The 18,937-nt window shown below is 44.9% G+C and overlaps 1 protein-coding gene across 7 annotated transcripts in view; it reads left to right on the top strand.

Moving 5' to 3' along the window:
* The window catches only part of LOC147748965 (uridylate-specific endoribonuclease-like), a 246,155-nt gene that overhangs the window by 178,275 nt on the left and 48,943 nt on the right, over positions 1-18,937 (top strand). For all 7 annotated transcript variants that reach the window (XM_086964643.1, XM_086964669.1, XM_086964676.1 and 4 more), the window contains 2 exons: positions 6,752-6,920; positions 7,782-7,981. In XM_086964643.1, the coding sequence (XP_086820769.1) occupies positions 6,752-6,920; positions 7,782-7,981 (369 nt within the window). The remainder of the gene's footprint in view (positions 1-6,751; positions 6,921-7,781; positions 7,982-18,937) is intronic.

Below are 18,937 nucleotides of genomic sequence, written 5' to 3' on the forward strand. Positions count from 1 at the left end.
GGGGCCCACACTGCCACAGCTATACTAAACCTGGGCCTCCCAGTCGGAGGGGCCAAAAGGGGAGGCCCAGCCCAGCCGCGTCTGGCCGCAGACGGGCCCGCTCCTGGCCCGGTCTTCTCCCGCATGCATCTAATCCTGCATTAGTCCAACTGTAAAGTTATAGGTGCCCCTGGGTGCTGAAGATTACGGTGGTGTCTTCCTGCTGCAAGGAGGTCTGGGAACTGGAGTACTACCCCCTCCACTAATGCGGCACCTCGGGTGCCTTCTACCAGTCTTCAGACATATCAACAATATTTACTCTGTCATAATCTCTTTGGAATTTCATAGTTTTCAAATTCAGAATGTCTAATATTGTCTGCGTTTTTGTCAAACCCCTCCTTGGAAAACTGAAGAGAGCATCAGAGATAGAGGGTTTGTTTAGGGGTAGGTATGGGCCAAAACTCCTGCTTTTATTTTGCACCTTACAAACGTTTCGGACTGGTGAGAAATCAAAGTAATGTAGGCCTGAAATTAAGAGAGCAATTACTTTTTGCTAATTGCAGTAGCCTGGGATTTGTGCTGGTTAAAAACGTGTTCAATAACAGTTTGCATTTTCAAGTTTCAAAGATTATTATTTTTGAAAACCTTGTAAACTTTTATGTGAAGCCATACTTAGGACGTTTAAGATCAGTAAGCCCAGTGTCCAACAGCACCAGATGGTACTTGCAACTTGTAATCTGCAGCCATATCTAGGATTTGTTCCTAGTGTTTTTGATAGGTTTTTATTAATATGATTTAGATTAGGGACAATACACAGACTAGTTTCTTTCCCCAATATGAATGACTTGGCAAGGGAGTTACAAATATGTCCATGCGATTGTTTGTCAAATCAATCCTCCCTACATCTGGTCTTATTTTGTAAATTCTATAAGGAGCAAATAAAGACCTAGATAGTCCCGATCTTAAAGGACTATGGCCTGAAACAATGCCGCCCTGCGTCCATTAAGCTCCAGCTCTTAGAAAATAAGCACGTAACTTGGAGGATGTCTATATTTTAAAAAAAATATTGCTTAAAAAAAAATATTGCATCAAAGAAAGAGCATCGCAATCTAGGTATGAGGAGGTGACTTATCTTGGATGTGTTGTTTTTATTCCTTTACTGTACCTTTAATTATGTGACTTAAATATACATGAAATGTATTTTTTATCAGACAGAAATGTGTATCTCTTTTTAAATTCGCAATGGACATTTTTTAATGTAATATGTATTTTATCTGTGCTTTTTATGATTGTTACAATACAATCGAAATAAAGCTTAGGTTTTTTTTTTGATCTGTTCTTTACATGTCCCATGATTTCTTAAGTTTGATTGTGCGCTCAAGTAAAGAAACATGCATGAATATTAAACTGCTGACTCCAACCAGCTACTTGGCACTTTCGGACTGATTTCCAGATAGTTGAGCTGCAGCCAGCTCTGGTGACAGCAGCTGCTATGGTAATCAGTTTTGAACAGTGTCAGAATCGACTCACCAGTACATTGTGTTGCTAAGCAGTGTTTTGTTGTACACATTGGATTGTTGAATTTACATGATGTTGCAAAGGAACATCTCAAGTATTTCAGTAAGCAAGATATAGTTGAAGAATGAGGGCATAGTTTTGGGATATTGTCAACCATGCCACATAACAGGCAATTAAGCCAAGTCAAGTCAAGTCAAGTCATAAAATTTGTATAGCGCACTACATACCCAGAGGGTTTCAAGGCGCTTAGGAAGGGGAGGAGGATTATTTGTCAAATATCCACGTTTTAAGCTGCTTTCTGAACGCTAGGTGGTTCTGGGTGAGGCGAAGGTAAGCAGGGAGTGAGTTCCATGTTTTAGCAGCCAGGTATGAAAAGGATCTGCCTCCCATGGTGGTCTTGTTGATGCGAGGTACAGTGGCGAAGGCTTGGCTGGAAGAGCGTAGTTGGCGGGAGGGGGTGTAGAAGGACAGTCGAGAGTTGAGGCAATCTGGTCCGATGTCGTAGAGTGATTTGTGTGCGTGGGTAAGCAGTCGGAAAGTGATCCTCTTATTGACGGGTAGCCAGTGGAGGTCTTTAAGGTGACCGGAGATGTGTTCGTTGCGTGGGATGTCTAATATGAGCCTGGCTGAGGCGTTTTGGATTCGTTGGAGTTTCTTCTGGAGTTTAGCGGTGGTACCTGCGTAGAGGGTGTTTCCGTAGTCCAGTCGGCTCGTGACCAGAGCGTGGGTGACTGTTTTCCTTGTTTCGGAGGGGATCCAGCGAAATGTTTTTCTGAGCATGCGAAGAATGTTGAAGCAGGAAGAGGATACGGCGTTGACTTGTCTGTTCATTGAGAGTGAAGAGTCCAGGATGACGCCAAGGTTCCGTGCGTGGTCTGTCGGAATGGGTGCTTTTCCGAGGGCTTCCGGCCACCAGGAGTCGTCCCAAGCAGAGGGGGATGTGCCTAAGATGAGGACTTCTGTTTTATCTGAGTTCAGTTTCAGACGGCTTTGTTTCATCCATTCAGCGACTTCTTTCATTCCTTCGTGTAGGTTAGTTTTGGCGGTGCTGGGGTCCTTGGTGAGAGAAAGGATCAGTTGAGTGTCGTCCGCGTAAGAGATGATGTTGAGGTTGTGTTGGCGGGCGATGGCCGCGAGGGGGCTCATGTATACGTTGAAGAGGGTGGGGCTGAGTGATGATCCTTGAGGCACGCCGCAGATGACTTCAGAGGCCTCGGACTTGAATGGAGGAAGGCGGACTCTCTGGGTTCTTCCGGTGAGGAACGAGGTGATCCATTCAAGTGCTTTTCCTTGGATTCCGATGTTATTGAGGCGTTGTAGAAGGGTGCTGTGGCAGACTGTGTCGAATGCTGCAGAGAGGTCGAGGAGGATGAGGGCGACTGTGTCTCCATTGTCCAGTAGAGTTCGAATGTCGTCTGTTGCTGCGATGAGGGCGGTCTCAGTGCTGTGTTTAGCTCGGAAGCCAGATTGTGAGGGGTCGAGTGATTTGTTGGCTTCAAGGAAGGCGGCGAGCTGGTTGTTGACGGCTTTCTCGATGACTTTGGCCGGGAATGGAAGAAACTAGATGGGGCGGTAATTTTTGAGTTCGGTGGGGTCCGCTGTGGGTTTTTTCAGAAGGGCGGTGAGTTCAGCGTGTTTCCAGTCTTCTGGGAAGGTCGCGGATATCAAGGAGCAGTTGATGACGTCTCGGAGGTGCGGTGCTATGACGGAGTCTGCTTTGTTGAAGATGTGGTGAGGGCATGGGTCTGTGGGGGATCCAGAGTGGATGGAATTCATCAGGCGGATGGTTTCCTCAGTGGAGATTGGGTTCCAGGTGTTAAGGGTGTTTACGGGGGGAAGATGGTCAACAGATGGTGGGGTGGGTTGGTTTCCGGGTTGGTTGTCAAAGCTGTTGTGGATGTCTGCAATCTTGTTGTGGAAGAAGGAGGCTAGGGAGTCGCAGAGGGTTTGAGAGGGGGTGATGTCGTTGGAGTTGGCCGAGGGGTTGGAAAATTCCTTGACGATGTTGAAAAGTTCCTTGCTGTTGTGGGCGTTGTTGTCAAGTCGATCCTTGAATGCTGTTTTCTTGGCTTTTCGGATCAGTTGGTGGTGAGTGCGGGTGGCGCTTTTGAAGGCGTCCTTGGAGCTGGTGGATGGGTCTTTTTTCCAGGCTTTTTCAAGGGAGCGGCAGAGTTTCTTGGATTTCTTAAGATCATCGTTGAACCATGAGGCCTTCTTGCTGCCAGGTTTGCTTTGACGTTTTTTCAGTGGTGCTAAGGTGTCAGCGGTGTTGGATAGCCATAGGGTGAGGTTGGCTGCGGCTTCGTTGGCGTTAGAAGAGAGGGCTGGGGAGTTTCGAAGGAGCGATGCGGAGATTTGGTCCGTGGTGATTTTCTTCCAGTTTCTTTGCAGGGTAGGTTGGGGGTGGTTGATGGGTTTCGGCTTGTTGTAGGTGAAGTGAACGCAGCTGTGGTCGGTCCATAGGAGGTCCGTAGTGTGGCTGAAGGAGACATGATTGCTGGAAGTGAAGATGGGGTCGAGTGTGTGACCTGCGATGTGGGTGGGGGAAGTGACTAGTTGTTTAAGTCCAAGGTTGGCGAGGTTGTCCACGAGGGTGGCGGTGTGTTGTGGTCGTTTATCTTTTCAAGGTGAAAGTTGAGGTCTCCCAGAAGAATATAGTCTTTGGAGGGGAGCGCGTGTGGAGAGATGAAGTCCGTGATGTCTTCACTGAATTTTGCGCGGGGTCCTGGTGGTCTGTAGAGGAGAGTGCCTCTGAGAGTGGTTTTGGGGTCGATGTGGATCTGGAAGTGAAGGTGTTCGGAGTTGGCGAGGTTGGTGTCAGAGCTGGTTGAGATGCGGATAGATTTCTTATGGACGATAGCGATTCCTCCTCCTGTGTGGCTGGTACGGTCTTTGTGAGTGATCTTATAGTCTTCAGGGATGGCAATGGTGATGTCTGGTGCGGAGGAAGCGTTCATCCATGTTTCCGTTAGGAAGGCGACGTCTGGAGAGAAGGTGTCTAGAAGGTTCCATAGGTCAATGGCGTGTCTGTGCACCGAGCGGGTGTTGAGAAGGATGCATTGTAGGTCGTTGGGGTCGGGAATCTGTGGTGTAGTCGTATCGGAGATGTTGTCGGTGCCGCTGAATTTGCAGGAGTAGCAGGAGAAAGGTCCATGGGTGTGTCCAGGAGCGGCTTGGACGCAGTTGGGGGCGCGACCGGGGTTAAGGGCTAGGAGGGAGGCGGCATCATAGGTAACGCGGGGGGGCTGGGCAGCGCGAGGGGCAGGGGGTCTGGCGCTGGGCGCGGTCCAGGCACGGACGGGCGTAGACGGGCTTACCTTTGGCGCACCTTCGGCGTGGCCGTAGCGCGTGGACGCTGCGCGTGGAGGCATTGGCCATAAATGGATGGTGGAGGGGGCGGAGCGTGGGAGGGTCAGCAGCTGGGAGGCGGTAGCAGGGAGGAGGGGCGGGCCAGGGGACACACAACAAGATGGAGGGTCACAGGGCACCGGGGGCTAAAGGCTAAATTTATTAAACAAACACAGCGCGAGGCTGAAATAAATAAATAAATGCAGCGCGAGGCGGAATTAAATAAATAAACACAACGCAAGGCGGAATTAATTAAATAAATACAGCGCGAGGCGGAATTAAATAAATAAACACAACGCAAGGCGGAATTAATTAAATAAATGCAGTTACAGCTCTGTAGTCTCGAAGCGGTACCACCAGCCGGCCAGATCGTCAACAGGAGCTGGGATCAGGGAGCATGGGGGGAGCGACCGTGCTGGATGAGGTCCAGGTGATCACAGCGCGTCAGAGGAGGTAGGGAGCACTCTGTTCGTGGGTGGGAGGGTCAGCAGCTGGGAGGCGGTAGCAGGGAGGAGGGGCGGGCCAGGGGACACACAACAAGATGGAGGGTCACAGGGCACCGGGGGCTAAAGGCTAAATTTATTAAACAAACACAGCGCGAGGCTGAAATAAATAAATAAATGCAGCGCGAGGCGGAATTAATTAAATAAACACAACGCAAGGCGGAATTAATTAAATAAATGCAGCGCGAGGCGGAATTAAATAAATAAACACAACGCAAGGCGGAATTAATTAAATAAATGCAGCGCGAGGCGGAATTAAATAAATAAACACAACGCAAGGCGGAAGTAATTAAATTAATGCAGCGCGAGGCGGAATTAAATAAATAAACACAACGCAAGGCGGAATTAATTAAATAAATGCAGCGCGAGGCGGAATTAAATAAATAAACACAACGCAAGGCGGAATTAATTAAATAAATGCAGTTACAGCTCTGTAGTCTCGAAGCGGTACCACCAGCCGGCCAGATCGTCAACAGGAGCTGGGATCAGGGAGCATGGGGGGAGCGACCGTGCTGGATGAGGTCCAGGTGATCAAAGAACTTGTAGGTTATAAAAACATTTGGTCAGCAGATCTGTCGGTTCTGATATGTTAGGACCATAAGGTGTGCATTTGTTGTCCATATATTCCACTTAAATAGCACCATGAGGTCTTCCAAGTTAGGGACATGATGTGCTGGGGCTTTGCCTTGAGGCCATTTGGCTCGGAGTCCATTAGACAACTTACAGAGGCTTAGCGATAAAAGTGGGGTTTCGATGCACTATTAAATGGCACGTTAGAGTATTTAAGGAATTCAGGCAAGGCACAACGATATTTATGGTTTAAGGTTGAGAAATGTTCATAAAAATCAGCTTTTTTCCAAACAACATAAACAGCAGGCACACAGAAGACGCGCTATCAGTGTAACGGTATTATCATTAGGTGGGAGAAGAGGCAGCAAGAAAGATCAGACAAGGTATTATTAGAAGGTAAGTCTAGAGCATCATGAACCCAGTGTCTGAATGGCCATGAGAGGTAAGACCATGAGGGACATGAGTGATGGGGAGGTGGGAGTCAGTGGTTCTGAGCAATGGCACTGTGAGCTCTGAAGTGGTGTCACTGGGTGGTCTAGAGAGGTAAGACCATGATATCCCATATGCTGGGACTGAGGGATTATGAGATCTTGAGTGATGGGGTCATAATGTTCAAAGGGGTAGATCTGAGACCCTGGAGCTGGAGTGCCACGAGGACACGGCTATTGGACTTCTGCTAGCACAATGAGAGATTTAGATTATCTTTCCATAGTAGCCAAGTTTGAAAAGTTAGCACTGTGAGAAATTGGAGCTTGTATATTTTTTTAATCAGCCTTTTTTCATAACTTGAATAGTATTCACCATCCATTACAATGGTGCCTTCTCTATTTCAGCTGCTGCAGATGACACAGCGAAATGTGACATCAGCCAGAAGGAGATTGAGGAGTTGTCTGAGAGTCTGTACGAGGCAGATGTAAACAGGGCGCAGGAGGGAGACATAACTCTGAACAAGCAGCACTTTTGCTCTAAATCACGAGGACCGGAGGACCAATCAGACCAGCCGTAAGTCTTCTGCGATCATGTATTATAGACACGGTGGAAAAGGGATGTATCAATCATAGGAAAGGAGATGGCCCATTGTTTCAGTATCTAATCTGTAGATAGACATACCCTTTGCTAAATACCTGGTCCAGCTAATCCTTTGTGGGTGGTGCTGAAGTTTCAGTAGACCGCTGACCAGCGTAGGCAAATGCAACACGTACCAACTTTTGATGCTGGTTTTCCCCAAACACTCAAACACGGACACAAATGTTCCTTTTTAGTATGTTATCCTCTGGAAAAGTGATGAATATACAACTGGCATTCTCAGGCCTGCTGTGATCTCCCAACCTTGAATGGCAGATCAAGAATACCTACATTTGGAATCACATCACCCATTCCCAGAATAAATTGGGAATAATAGTGGGACCATGATGCTCCACCGAGAAATGAAGAATTAACAATTGAATTAATAAACCCACTTTAGAGTCATTGGTAAAATTCCTCATTTACCCTCGGGATTCACCTTCATTCTCCAAGGGTTTTGTGGTCTTATAATCGCAATTTGACTAGCAACAGAAACACCAGTCCAGTTGGAATTGGCCATTATATGGTGGCTTCTCAGGCAAATATCTTGCTTTACTTTTAAGTTTCCCAATCACAAATCTTCATTGTAATAAGATCAATCATTGTTGCACAGAGCCATGTTTCTACATCACCGAAGGGTGGACATTGCTTTAGATGACAGGTGCCTCATGAATGGTCGAGAGGGAGGTGCCTGGTTATTCCTTTGAGCCGACACAAATCTTGGCAGTTAGGAGGAACCTAAATCCTAGGAAGCGTATTCTTCACCCATTCAATCTTGTCTTAATCCGTCTGTTCTAGGCTGTATTCTCACGTGAATGAGGAGCTATTGTCCAAACCTACATATGCTGCCTTCATACGTTTGCTGGATAACTATGACCGCAAAACTGGGACGGCTGAGGAGGTACACCAGGAGGAGGTCAAGGAGCAGGACCTCTTTCTCCAGGAGATAATGAAGACCGACGTCATGCAGAAGCTATACACCTTCTTCCACAAAAAAGGTAAGCACACGTAGAAAACTGTATTCCCTCACAAATACCAGAGTGTTAGCAAAAAAAGCAATTTAAAAACTTACATTTGGCTGAAAACTGATCTTTAAAAAAAGATTTCATATTAACCTGCTATTCTTTTCATCCTTATATTTCCTCCTATCCAACATGTTAATTATTTTTTTTCCTTTTTCTTCATGTTTTTGGGGTATTTTTTAATCAATGTTCCTTCACCTCAAGATGGAAATGTGTACGAATATGAACAATTTTGAAGGATATGCTTCCTGTTTCAAAGGTGTGAACTACTTCTGGTGGTTTTACGTTGGTTTCCATTGTGGAAAAGTAGACAGAAGTGAAATTTGTTTTATAAACTTTAGTGCAAACAGGATAATAGCATTTCTTAGAAATATTGAACTATCCTTTTATGCATTACAACAATGGAGTGAGCCAAACCCATTATTCTGCAGACGCTCTAAACAATGGACGTACACGCCTGCAAGTTTAAATATATATCGTTCCACCTTCCCTAACAAGTCAAAGGCTGGAAGTTGGATTCCAACTGGCTCATTTAGAAACATCTTTAACACCTAGCATCTTCTGAGCCATATCGTTCCACCTTCCCTAACAAGTCAAAGACTGGAAGTTGGATTCCAACTGGCTGATTTAGAAACATCTGTAACACCTTCTGAGCCATGAGCAGAAAATGTAGGTCTCAGTGGAATTTCAAATTACCAATTAGGGAAAAATATGTACTGAATTTTCAGGACAGAGATGAAAAAGATATGCTACTTATACATTGGAACAACAACAAGGTGATAGATGGAATGCTTGAATGAATCTCAATGACTGGCAATCTCTTGGGGCTGCATGCCAGTCCATCGTTTTTCACCCACCATGCCACCTCAGTTTAGACCCAGCCATATGTAAATAAGTCTCGTCTTTGCTGCAATTGGAACAGTCCAGCAAGACTTACCAGTACAAGTCCTACCCAAACCGTAAAGCAAGAAACCTAGGACTGGTTTTGCCCTAGTTAGGGCTAAAAAACAAGGTATAGCTTGGTTCCAGTGGCTCAGTGAGCAAGGGTTTATCTATTATCAAGTTACACCTGGCTGATGAGCCCATCCAGGGTTATTTGATTTCCGATTGAGGGAGGAACTGTCAATGTTAAAGGGTCCTTGTAGTTAGGTGAAAATTTCAGTTAAAATATTCTATTTTAAACTAACAAAACCACTGAAATTCACCACTTATAATTATCTCAAGTAACTATAACACGTGCCTGAAAGTAATTATAACGCGCACCCCCACCATGCACATTGGTGTCTTAATAATAATGTTGTTTCAGATGATGCAGTGACGGTATCAATCATGTCATAGAAGATGTCATGAGTGATGTAATATGTGAAGTAATTAGTAGTGCATGGTTAGTTTAAAATTGTATGTTATAACTGAAATTTTCAAATAACTAACTTGTTTTAACCTTTGTTTTTTTCAGTGAATTTATAATTTCTTTTCATTTTTTTAATGTAAAATAACATGTTATAATTCCTTTTACCTCACTATAACCTTTTTCATAAAGTAAGATATCCTTTGGCTGTGGGCAGAATGGGGTTGGGTGCACACAACTGACTGTGCTCTGCAACAATAGAAAGGGTGTCATTTCATTCATTCATTAAACTTTTATTTTATTTTCAGAGAAAATCATACAAGTGTACAGTAAAAAATGTATCTCTGATAAAACAAACAGACTTTGAATGATAAACTATCAAAATGATGCTTAAATATATATAAACAACAATCACATTAAAACTCTGTGCATAAAATCTTGGAATAAAGGGCAATACTAGCGGGATGCATGTAAAATCCCAGAGAGAAAATAAATTGGAAACAAAAAAAGCACAGTTTGGGAGTGGACAGGAGTTGGAGATATAAAAAGGCTTGTCTATTTTGCCTAAATCCCTGTTAGGCTAGGGTAGGTCTTACACATGTATGCCGCAAGCCGGAGAACTTTGGACAACGCAAAACTATATGCATAGAAGTGCAAATGGAGGTAAGTCACAGGTAAAAGTGGGTAAAGGTATTGAGAAAACCAAATACCCTTTGGGAATAACAACTGATGAAAAATATTCAGTCTCAGGAATGTTAAGAAACACTGATGATAATTGGACATGTCCAGAAGAATTCAGGGCTCCATTCCCAAGACTCATTTAACCAATACTTAACCTAGGAATGACTGTTTTGCAAAGGCAGAGTTCTCCATCTCAGAAGTCCCTCTCTGGACAAAGTCCTGCTTAACCCAGAATCAGTCCTTTTTTACAATGCCTCTGAGATCAATAAAAAGATCTGGTCGACCCAATTCTTAGAAAGATTTCTTGATGTATAAAATCTATGGGCTCTGGGTGGATTTGTCTAGCGTCAATCAGTCCTGGAGGATGAGTCTATTTAGGTGAAGATCCTCTTTATGCCAAACAGAGCACCATAGGAACAATAAACAGGGGCATAATACAGGCCCCCAAGATGCAGGTGGCCTCCTCAACACTGTACTCAGGCCTGCGAGTTCTGGGTTAAATCCGGAGGGGGGCCCCTCTGTGTACTTTCCAGGGGGGGGTCTTCAACTTTCGTTACACCACTGGCAATGGACGAATATGAGTGAAGTCAGAGATAAAGTTCAAACCAGTTCCTCATGGACAATTCCAGTGGGAGTACCCTGACTTTCAACCAGGAGGATTCTCAAAAACCTGTTTTCGATTACCTGGATGGAATAAAGCATGTCATTTTAAGTAAGGCATACCTATTGACTTTGTCACAGGGTCTGAACACCAAAATATGAAAAGGGTCATGGGAGGCAGAGTCTTTTGAATTACAATGTCATAATCCCAGTGAAGGTTCTCGTAAACAGACTCAAGAAGGTGATGCCCCACATTATACACAAAACACAAGTAGGTTTTATTTAGAGAAACAATTTGAAATGTGGTGTGCGGGTCTGTGGGGTGGTTGGCCGAAGGCCGTGCGTAATGGGGGTTAGCCACCCGAAAGATGGCCACAGGCCCTGCAGTTAATTCCACACCCAAATGCAGTGTGAGATGGGGGGGTTCGCTGTTTGAGGGGATTTGGGTGCAGGGCCTGGTTACAGGCCAAGCTTTGAAGCCAACTCCCACTGCGCACGGCTTGGGATTAGCCACCACGTAGTTGGGCCAGATTGTCCAGGACCTATGTCCAATCCTCTATTGACGGAGTTGGTAAACATTATTAAATAAAAACAGAAATTCACTGGAAAAAATACCAAATGTTAAAGTGACTTTATAGTTCGGTAAGGGAATAAGATCTTAATTTATATTTAAAAAAATAGGAATATTATAGTTAGGTCTGTTAATAATATCTTACTTTACATTAAAATAAAAGCTCAGAATTCTGTGAAAAATTAAAGGCTACACTGCTGTTATAATTCAATAAGTTACTAGTATTTTAGCACATTTAAAAAACAAAACCTAGAAATTCACTGAAAAAATAAAAGTTAAAGTGGCATTATATTTAGGCCTATAACCTGTGCCCCCACCATGCTTTACGAATTACCTCAGTATTACAGGACTCATGACATGCTCAGTGACATCATTGATGAAACCACTGATAACATCACAGATGGCATTATTGATGATATCACAGAACACAACATCCTACCAATGGTGCAATTGGGGTGCACCATAGGTGCACTCCAATTGCACAATTGCATTGACCCTGCACAAGGGGGCCCGCAACAGGCCCCCAAAGTCAATCTCCGCCAACCTTTGAATGGTGGAGGAACCACTATTCAAAGGCTGGCGGAAAGCAACATCTTAATATGGCGGACAGTGCCTGCTAGGCACGCCACCATTCTAGGTATGCTGCCCGAGACTGACAGGCAATCATAACGATTGCTTGTTTCGGACCCGTGGTGGATGGGCTTTCCGTCCGCCAGCACTCCGCCTGCTATCCTTATCTGGCGGGCGGAAAATAGCCGCAAGATGGTGGTGAAGCCTGCCGGTGGTGGATTCACTGCTATCATAATCAGGCCCATAGATATAAAAAGTATGTGGAGAGACTAAATAGCCCTGCCTGACTCCAAAGCTCACTCAGAGTATTTGCACGGTAAAATCGAAAGGCTAGTGGATTTGACATTAAAATGAAAGACCTATGGGCAAATTTACAAGGTCATTTTCAGAGCACTGCATTAAGCCAGGATTGCTGATGACTTGCTCTGACAGCTTCCAAATGCAGGGATGCTCCGTTTTCACAAGAATGCGGTGCACCCCTGCCTTTTCCCAAGCACTGGCACTAGATTAAGCTGCCTAACGCCGATGCAGGCCCCCTTGCACCATAGTGCAAGGGGTGTCTGCGCTGCGGACAATGATTGTTCATGTGCGGGGAGGTGTCACTTCCTGGACATAAATAATCACTAATAGTAATTTGTAACTGCACACAGAAGTTGACACTCATCATTTTTGAATGATCTTTTATGAGCCGGAAGAGACACCTTCTTGCACAAGAAAAATCACTATTGGCGATTTGCTGCTTCTATGTGTGCTGCATTCTGCAGCACACATAGAAACAACAAAAACGAGGAGAAATGTATAATTTCTCCTTGTTTTGCCAGGTTAAGACCCGGTTTTCCCAGGTTTTGCTCCATATTTGCACCACCCTTGTAAATAGGGGGCAACGTCAAAAAGCAATGGGAGTTGTGGTGAAACTCCCACCGCAACACCCATTGCCTGCCCCTTTCACACTAAATGTTGTGCAAAAGGGGACCTTATTTACAAGGTGGCATTAGGCCACATTAAGTGGCTTAACGCCACCTTGTAAATAAGGCGGAGGTCTTATCCCCACCAGGTCACAAAAAGTGACGTTCTGGTGGCGATAAGCTCTTGTAAATATACCCCCTAGTTTCCTCTTATGTTTCACTGCAGGCTTCACCTGAGGAGTAAGACTGCGTCCTTCCCATGCCTTTCTTCAGAGTTCAATGCAGCGTTGTTTTGGTCAGTCCGCCAAACTTTTAACTAAAATAATGAATCCTGCTTGTACGGTGTTCAAGCGTGGCGTCAAGCGGCCCAAACCCTTATTCCATAGCATTGATGCAATTACTGTTACAGTTTTTGATCTGATCTTTATGAAATGCTTGCACTTTTTATTCCTCAACATCTGAACAGCCACAAGATGTTTCACATATCATTATGGGCAGCATTGCTGGTTCTATGCAAGGCCAGGGTTTTAGGTGGGCCGGGTCCTGCCGGTGCTCAGCACCAGCAGTTCTTAAAAACAGGCACTGAGAAGGGTCCCTATTGGGCTCTCCATTTTTACCTTCAAAGGGGGGGGTCTTAACTCTGCAATAGCAAAGCCCACTGCTTTTAATGTAACTTCAAAGAGACTCGTTTTTCAGTTTTATGTAGTGTAAACTTGAAGCATTTTACATGAGCATCAGCTACATTACACAAGAACATCTTTTTTTTTTAATCACAGAATGTTGAGAGCCTACGTCAGGCTTGAACCTGTTTTCTCAGTTCAAAAGTCAGCACCTCTAGCCTTACACCACAACCTCGGCCTCAAGAAGTAAAACGTTTTCAGTATTATATTCAAGACCTGAAGCATTTTTTAAATTCTATACAACAAAGCCATAGTTGTTGCTTATTTATTTTATGAACCTTACAACCATTGACAAAGCCAACCGTCCTGGCTTCTTATAGCTGTAATATTACTTGTCTTTATTATATATCTGGATGAATGGACAGAAGCAGAAAAATACTAATCGGGGGGCACACTGTACTAAGCACAGATTTTTAGCTTCTGTTTTAGAAACCCCCGTTTTTTTGTTTTAATTCTACTTATAGCCCTGGTAAGGCAGTACTAACAGGCTACCGAGGCATTGACAACGCCCCAGGGTACTATAAATATCAGCAAATCTGGCCCTTTGATGTAGGAAATTTCAAGCCTTCGCTTCCACATTTTTGTGCAGCCCTGTTTGAGATAACTGCAGACTTCCAAAAAGCTCAAAAACTGTGAAAAGGCATTTTTTTCAATGCGGATCACCACACCGGACAACATTTGCAGGAGGATGCACATTGCAAGCAGCCATTTACATGTTATCATTACAATAAAAATCCCGAATTTACACCTGCTTTTGAAAAAAGTAATTGTACTTTTTTTACCGCAGTACTTTCTCATAAAAAATATCGGGGCATATTATCAACAACTAGCGATATTTATCGCTAAATAAGCTTAGCAGAAAAAAAATTTGCGCCACGCATCGCCGGATTTTATCGCAAAAATAACGTGCTATTAGCGATAGCGGTGAAATGCGTGAATATCGCTGGAAATCCAGCGATATTCAGGGATTATCGCTAATAGGGACTTAGCCTGAATATCCACCTCCCATTGGATATACAGGCTAAGAACTGGTCTGAGCAGGCGTTAGTTTTCAGCGATATTCGCACTTAGCGCACATTTTTTTGTCGCTACACCTGCATTGATAATAGGCGATAGCGATGTTAGCGACTGCTTTCAGTAGCTAACAGGTTGGGTACGCCCACTTTGCATGTCATGAGTGATAAAAATCGCTGACATGCAAAGCGGGCCCCAAACCGCTTGCTATCACCTAAAAGCTGTTGTTAACTGATGTTAGCAACAGCTTGCTAATAGGGCGATGAAATTATCGCCGATTTGCGGTCAAATACGGGAGCAAAAGCGGCGATAATTTCATTTCGCCTGCCTTGGTAATATGCCCCACCTTTCTTTGAAATTTTTGCAAAAGGTAGGTTCGCTTAAAAGTTGAAAAAAAATAGAAATTTGTTAAGTGCAAAAAGCATGACTTGCTCCAGTTTCAATGGCAAACTGGTATAACCATTCCCAATGCCACTTTTTCCCAGAATGGAAACAATCCTTGCATAGGTTCTGTTAAAAGAAACTGCAAGAACTCCTTCCAATAGTCTACGGAAACGAAACTTAATTGATTGACATATATGACGTGAAGCAATAATCCAAATATAATTTTGCACTACGTTGCTATTTTACTGTCGTCATCGCAGGATTTACAACGTACTAGCTCGATTGTGAAGTAATTTTACTCACAAGAAATGTGTCAAAATAGAGAAGAGGCGGGTCCATTTGAAATAAACAAGTTACGACGCCGATATCAGCCAGCAGATGGCACTGCAGCATTAAAACAGAAATGGGAAAACGTAAAGATTGACCAGACAACCACGGAAAAGTGTTTTCATGTAAATTCAACTGAATCTCATGGTGTCTCTGTGAGACATGCTAAGTAGCACCGAAAGAGGAAGCGTCTTATGCGTAATCAAATGTTTAGTTATTTGGGGGTCATTTATGTAAAAATACGAAATTTATTGTAACGCTTAAGGTGCCTATAGTTTTGCGGAGTTTTATACGTGTAGATTCGTGATATGCTAGGAATCACAGTATATTCAGCGTCATTGCACAGACCCGAACCCTGTTTCCCCGTAACAAGGTCTACCGCACTAGTAGTTGAGCCAACTCCTCTTTCCCTTACGCTCGGAAACAATGTATTCCATCTGGTGCTCCATTAGTAGCTTTTGGCCTGGTTACAAGTGGAAGGTAAATACTGATGCGTTCCCGTCCACCTACTAATTCGCGGATAGCAATTATAAGTGATACAAAAATACTCCACCCAGTAATTACCGCACCCCTCATTTTATTTCGGTAGGCCAAACCTGCTGGTATTTTTACAGGGGGAAATTGCCCAGTATTTACTGAGACATGCGGATTTTGGCACGGTAAGCATCGAAATGTGCATGATGAAATTCCCAAAATTGTAATTGGTGGTCATTATCAGATCTTCTACATTCAAGTCAAGTCAAGACATAGAATTTGTATAGCGCACTACATACCCAGAGGGTTTCAAGGCGCTTAGGAAGGGGGGGCGGATTACTTGTCAAATATCCACGTTTTAAGTTGTTTTCTGAACGCTAGGTGGTTCTGGGTGAGGCGAAGGTAAGCGGGGAGTGAGTTCCACGTTTTAGCAGCCAGGTATGAAAAGGATCGGCCTCCCATGGTGGTCTTGTTGATGCGAGGAACAGTGGCGAGGGCTTGGCTGGAAGAACGTAGTTGGCGGGGGGGGGTGTAGAAGGACAGTCGTGAGTTGAGGCAATCTGGTCCGATGTCGTAGAGTGATTTGTGTGCGTGGGTAAGCAGTCGGAAAGTGATCCTCTTATTTACGGGTAGCCAGTGGAGGTCTTTAAGGTGACCAGAGATGTGTTCGTTGCGTGGGATGTCTAATATGAGCCTGGCTGAGGCGTTTTGGATTCGTTGGAGTTTCTTCTGGAGTTTTGCAGTAGTCCCCGCGTAGAGGGTGTTTCCGTAGTCCAGTCGGCTCGTGACCAGAGCATGGGTGACTGCTTTCCTTGTTTCGGAGGGGATCCAGCGAAATGTTTTTCTGAGCATGCGAAGAATGTTGAAGCAGGATGAAGAAACGGCGTTGACTTGTCTGTTCATTGAGAGTGAAGAGTCCAGGATGACGCCAAGGTTCCGTGTGTGGTCTGTCGGGATGGGTGCTTTTCCGAGGGCTTCCGGCCACCAGGAGTCGTCCCATGCAGAGGGGGATGTACCCAAGATGAGGACTTCTGTTTTGTCTGAGTTCAGTTTCAGACGTATTTGTTTCATCCATTCGGCAACTTCTTTCATTCCTTCGTGTAGGTTAGTTTTGGCGGTGCTGGGGTCATTGGTGAGAGAAAGGATCAGTTGAGTGTCGTCCGCGTAAGAGATGATGTTGAGGTTGTGTTGGCGTGCGATGGCTGCGAGGGGGCTCATGTATATGTTGAAGAGAGTGGGACTGAGTGAGGATCCTTGTGGTACACCGCAGATGACTTCAGAGGCCTCGGACTTGAATGGAGGAAAGCGGACTCTCTGGGTTCTTCCGGTGAGGAACGAGGTGATCCATTCAAGAGCTTTTCCTTGGATTCCGATGTTATTGAGGCGTTGTAGAAGGGTGTTGTGGCAGACTGTGTCGAATGCTGCAGAGAGGTCGAGGAGGATGAGGGCGACTGTGTCTCCATTGTCCAGTAGAGTTCGAATGTCGTCTGTTGCTGCGATGAGGGCGGTCTCAGTGCTGTGTTTGGCTCGGAAGCCAGATTGTGAGGGGTCGAGGGATTTGTTGGATTCGAGGAAGGCGGCGAGCTGGTTGTTGACGGCTTTCTCGATGACTTTGGCCGGGAATGGAAGAAGTGAGATGGGGCGGTAATTTTTGAGTTCGGTGGGGTCAGCAGTGGGTTTCTTCAGAAGGGCGGTGAGTTCAGCGTGTTTCCAGTCTTCCGGGAAGGTGGCAGAGTTGAAGGAGCAGTTGATGACTTCTCGGAGGTGCGGTGCTATGACGGAGTCTGCTTTGTTGAAGATGTGGTGAGGGCATGGGTCTGTGGGGGATCCTGAGTGGATGGAATTCATCAGGCGGATGGTGTCCTCAGTGGAGATTGGGTTCCAGGCGTTAAGGATGTTCATGGGGGGAAGATGGTCAGCAGATGGTAGGGTGGGATGGTTTCCGGGTTGGTTGTCAAAGCTGTTGTGGATGTCTGCAATCTTGTTGTGGAAAAAAGAGGCTAGGGAGTCGCAGAGGGTTTGAGAGGGTGTGATGTCGTTGGAGTTGGATGAGGGATTGGAAAATTCCTTGACGATGTTGAAACGTAGTACCCTGAAATGAGGTACTGGATGATGGAAAATCAAAAGCGCTGTTCTGCTATTTAAAATATTCAATATCCTGCTTAGGAAAGATGTTGAGTCTTTTGATAACAAATAGCCATATAGGTTACCAAACAAGTGTTGATCTATCTATGTGTCCTCGTATCTCTTCACTCGCACCCATACACCCAATGGTACATCAACCCCACCCATCCTCAGCGGTCTTGTAAGTGGTCAGAAGACGAACAAGCAAGTAGACATGAACTCTTTGGCTAAGGTGGCAAAGGGGTGTCAGATCAGGTCTTTGGGGTATTAGGCGCTTCATCCCTGAAAATGATTCTAAGTAAGTTATTCAACCTCTGGGGCTATCTAGGCTGGACTATGGGGACTCAGGAATGACAAACCCGTGCGTGACTCCTCTAATAGCTGCTAGACTAGCCAAGGGCACAACAGGTTTAATCATATAAATCCAATCCTAAGGGCACTAAATAGCCTTTAGTTTCCAGTGAACAAGAAGTATCCATAAGCTATCCTGCAACGCTTACAGGGCACTTCACTCTGGACCCACTAGTACATCCCTGGAAATGGCCTTTGCACCAACCTCCCGAGTAGCCCCCCCCCCCCCTACTCATTCCCCCGAAATCCCAGAGTTCGGAAATGCCAAGACACTAAAACACACGTTCCATGCAGATGTCCATTACATTTGGAAATCAATCCATCACCTTTCACATGACACTAGTGTCTTCTGATACTTTAAAAAAATGGGTGTTTCTATGCCTCCTTTCATGCTGATGTTCGCATATGCATGCCAATTCCTTTCATGTCTGGAAAGCCAAAAAGTTCTTTCATCATGAATTATATATTCCCTTTAATTTACACTATTTTTAAAAAAGCTCATAGAATGCCTCAGTGTTTACATTTTCAGATATATCATGCATAGCTTGCTCTAGTAGAAAAGTGCCCCTTTTTGACATGGTCACCCCCACATTTTGCCTGGAGTGTACTGGGTTCCTGCTATCCAGGTTACCATTGCCATGTCTCATTCCCTGAATTGTAAAACTGTTAGCCCAATTGGCAATACCTTTACCACCCCCTGCAAGTCCTTAGTAAGTGGAACCCCATGTAGCTAGGGCAGATAAGCTGAAGATGGCCCCCAGTGTCTGCAGCATGTATTGTGACCACTCAACACCAACATACATACTGCCATTGTAGGCTGTGTGTCTTGGTGCAGACAAAAGTGAAAACCTGACATGGCACACTGTGTGCCATGCCTGCAGAGAGTGCAGGCAGTATAGGTAA

This window comes from Lissotriton vulgaris, chromosome 1_1 (assembly GCF_964263255.1).
Source record: "Lissotriton vulgaris chromosome 1_1, aLisVul1.2, whole genome shotgun sequence".
Lineage (NCBI taxonomy): Eukaryota > Metazoa > Chordata > Amphibia > Caudata > Salamandridae > Lissotriton > Lissotriton vulgaris.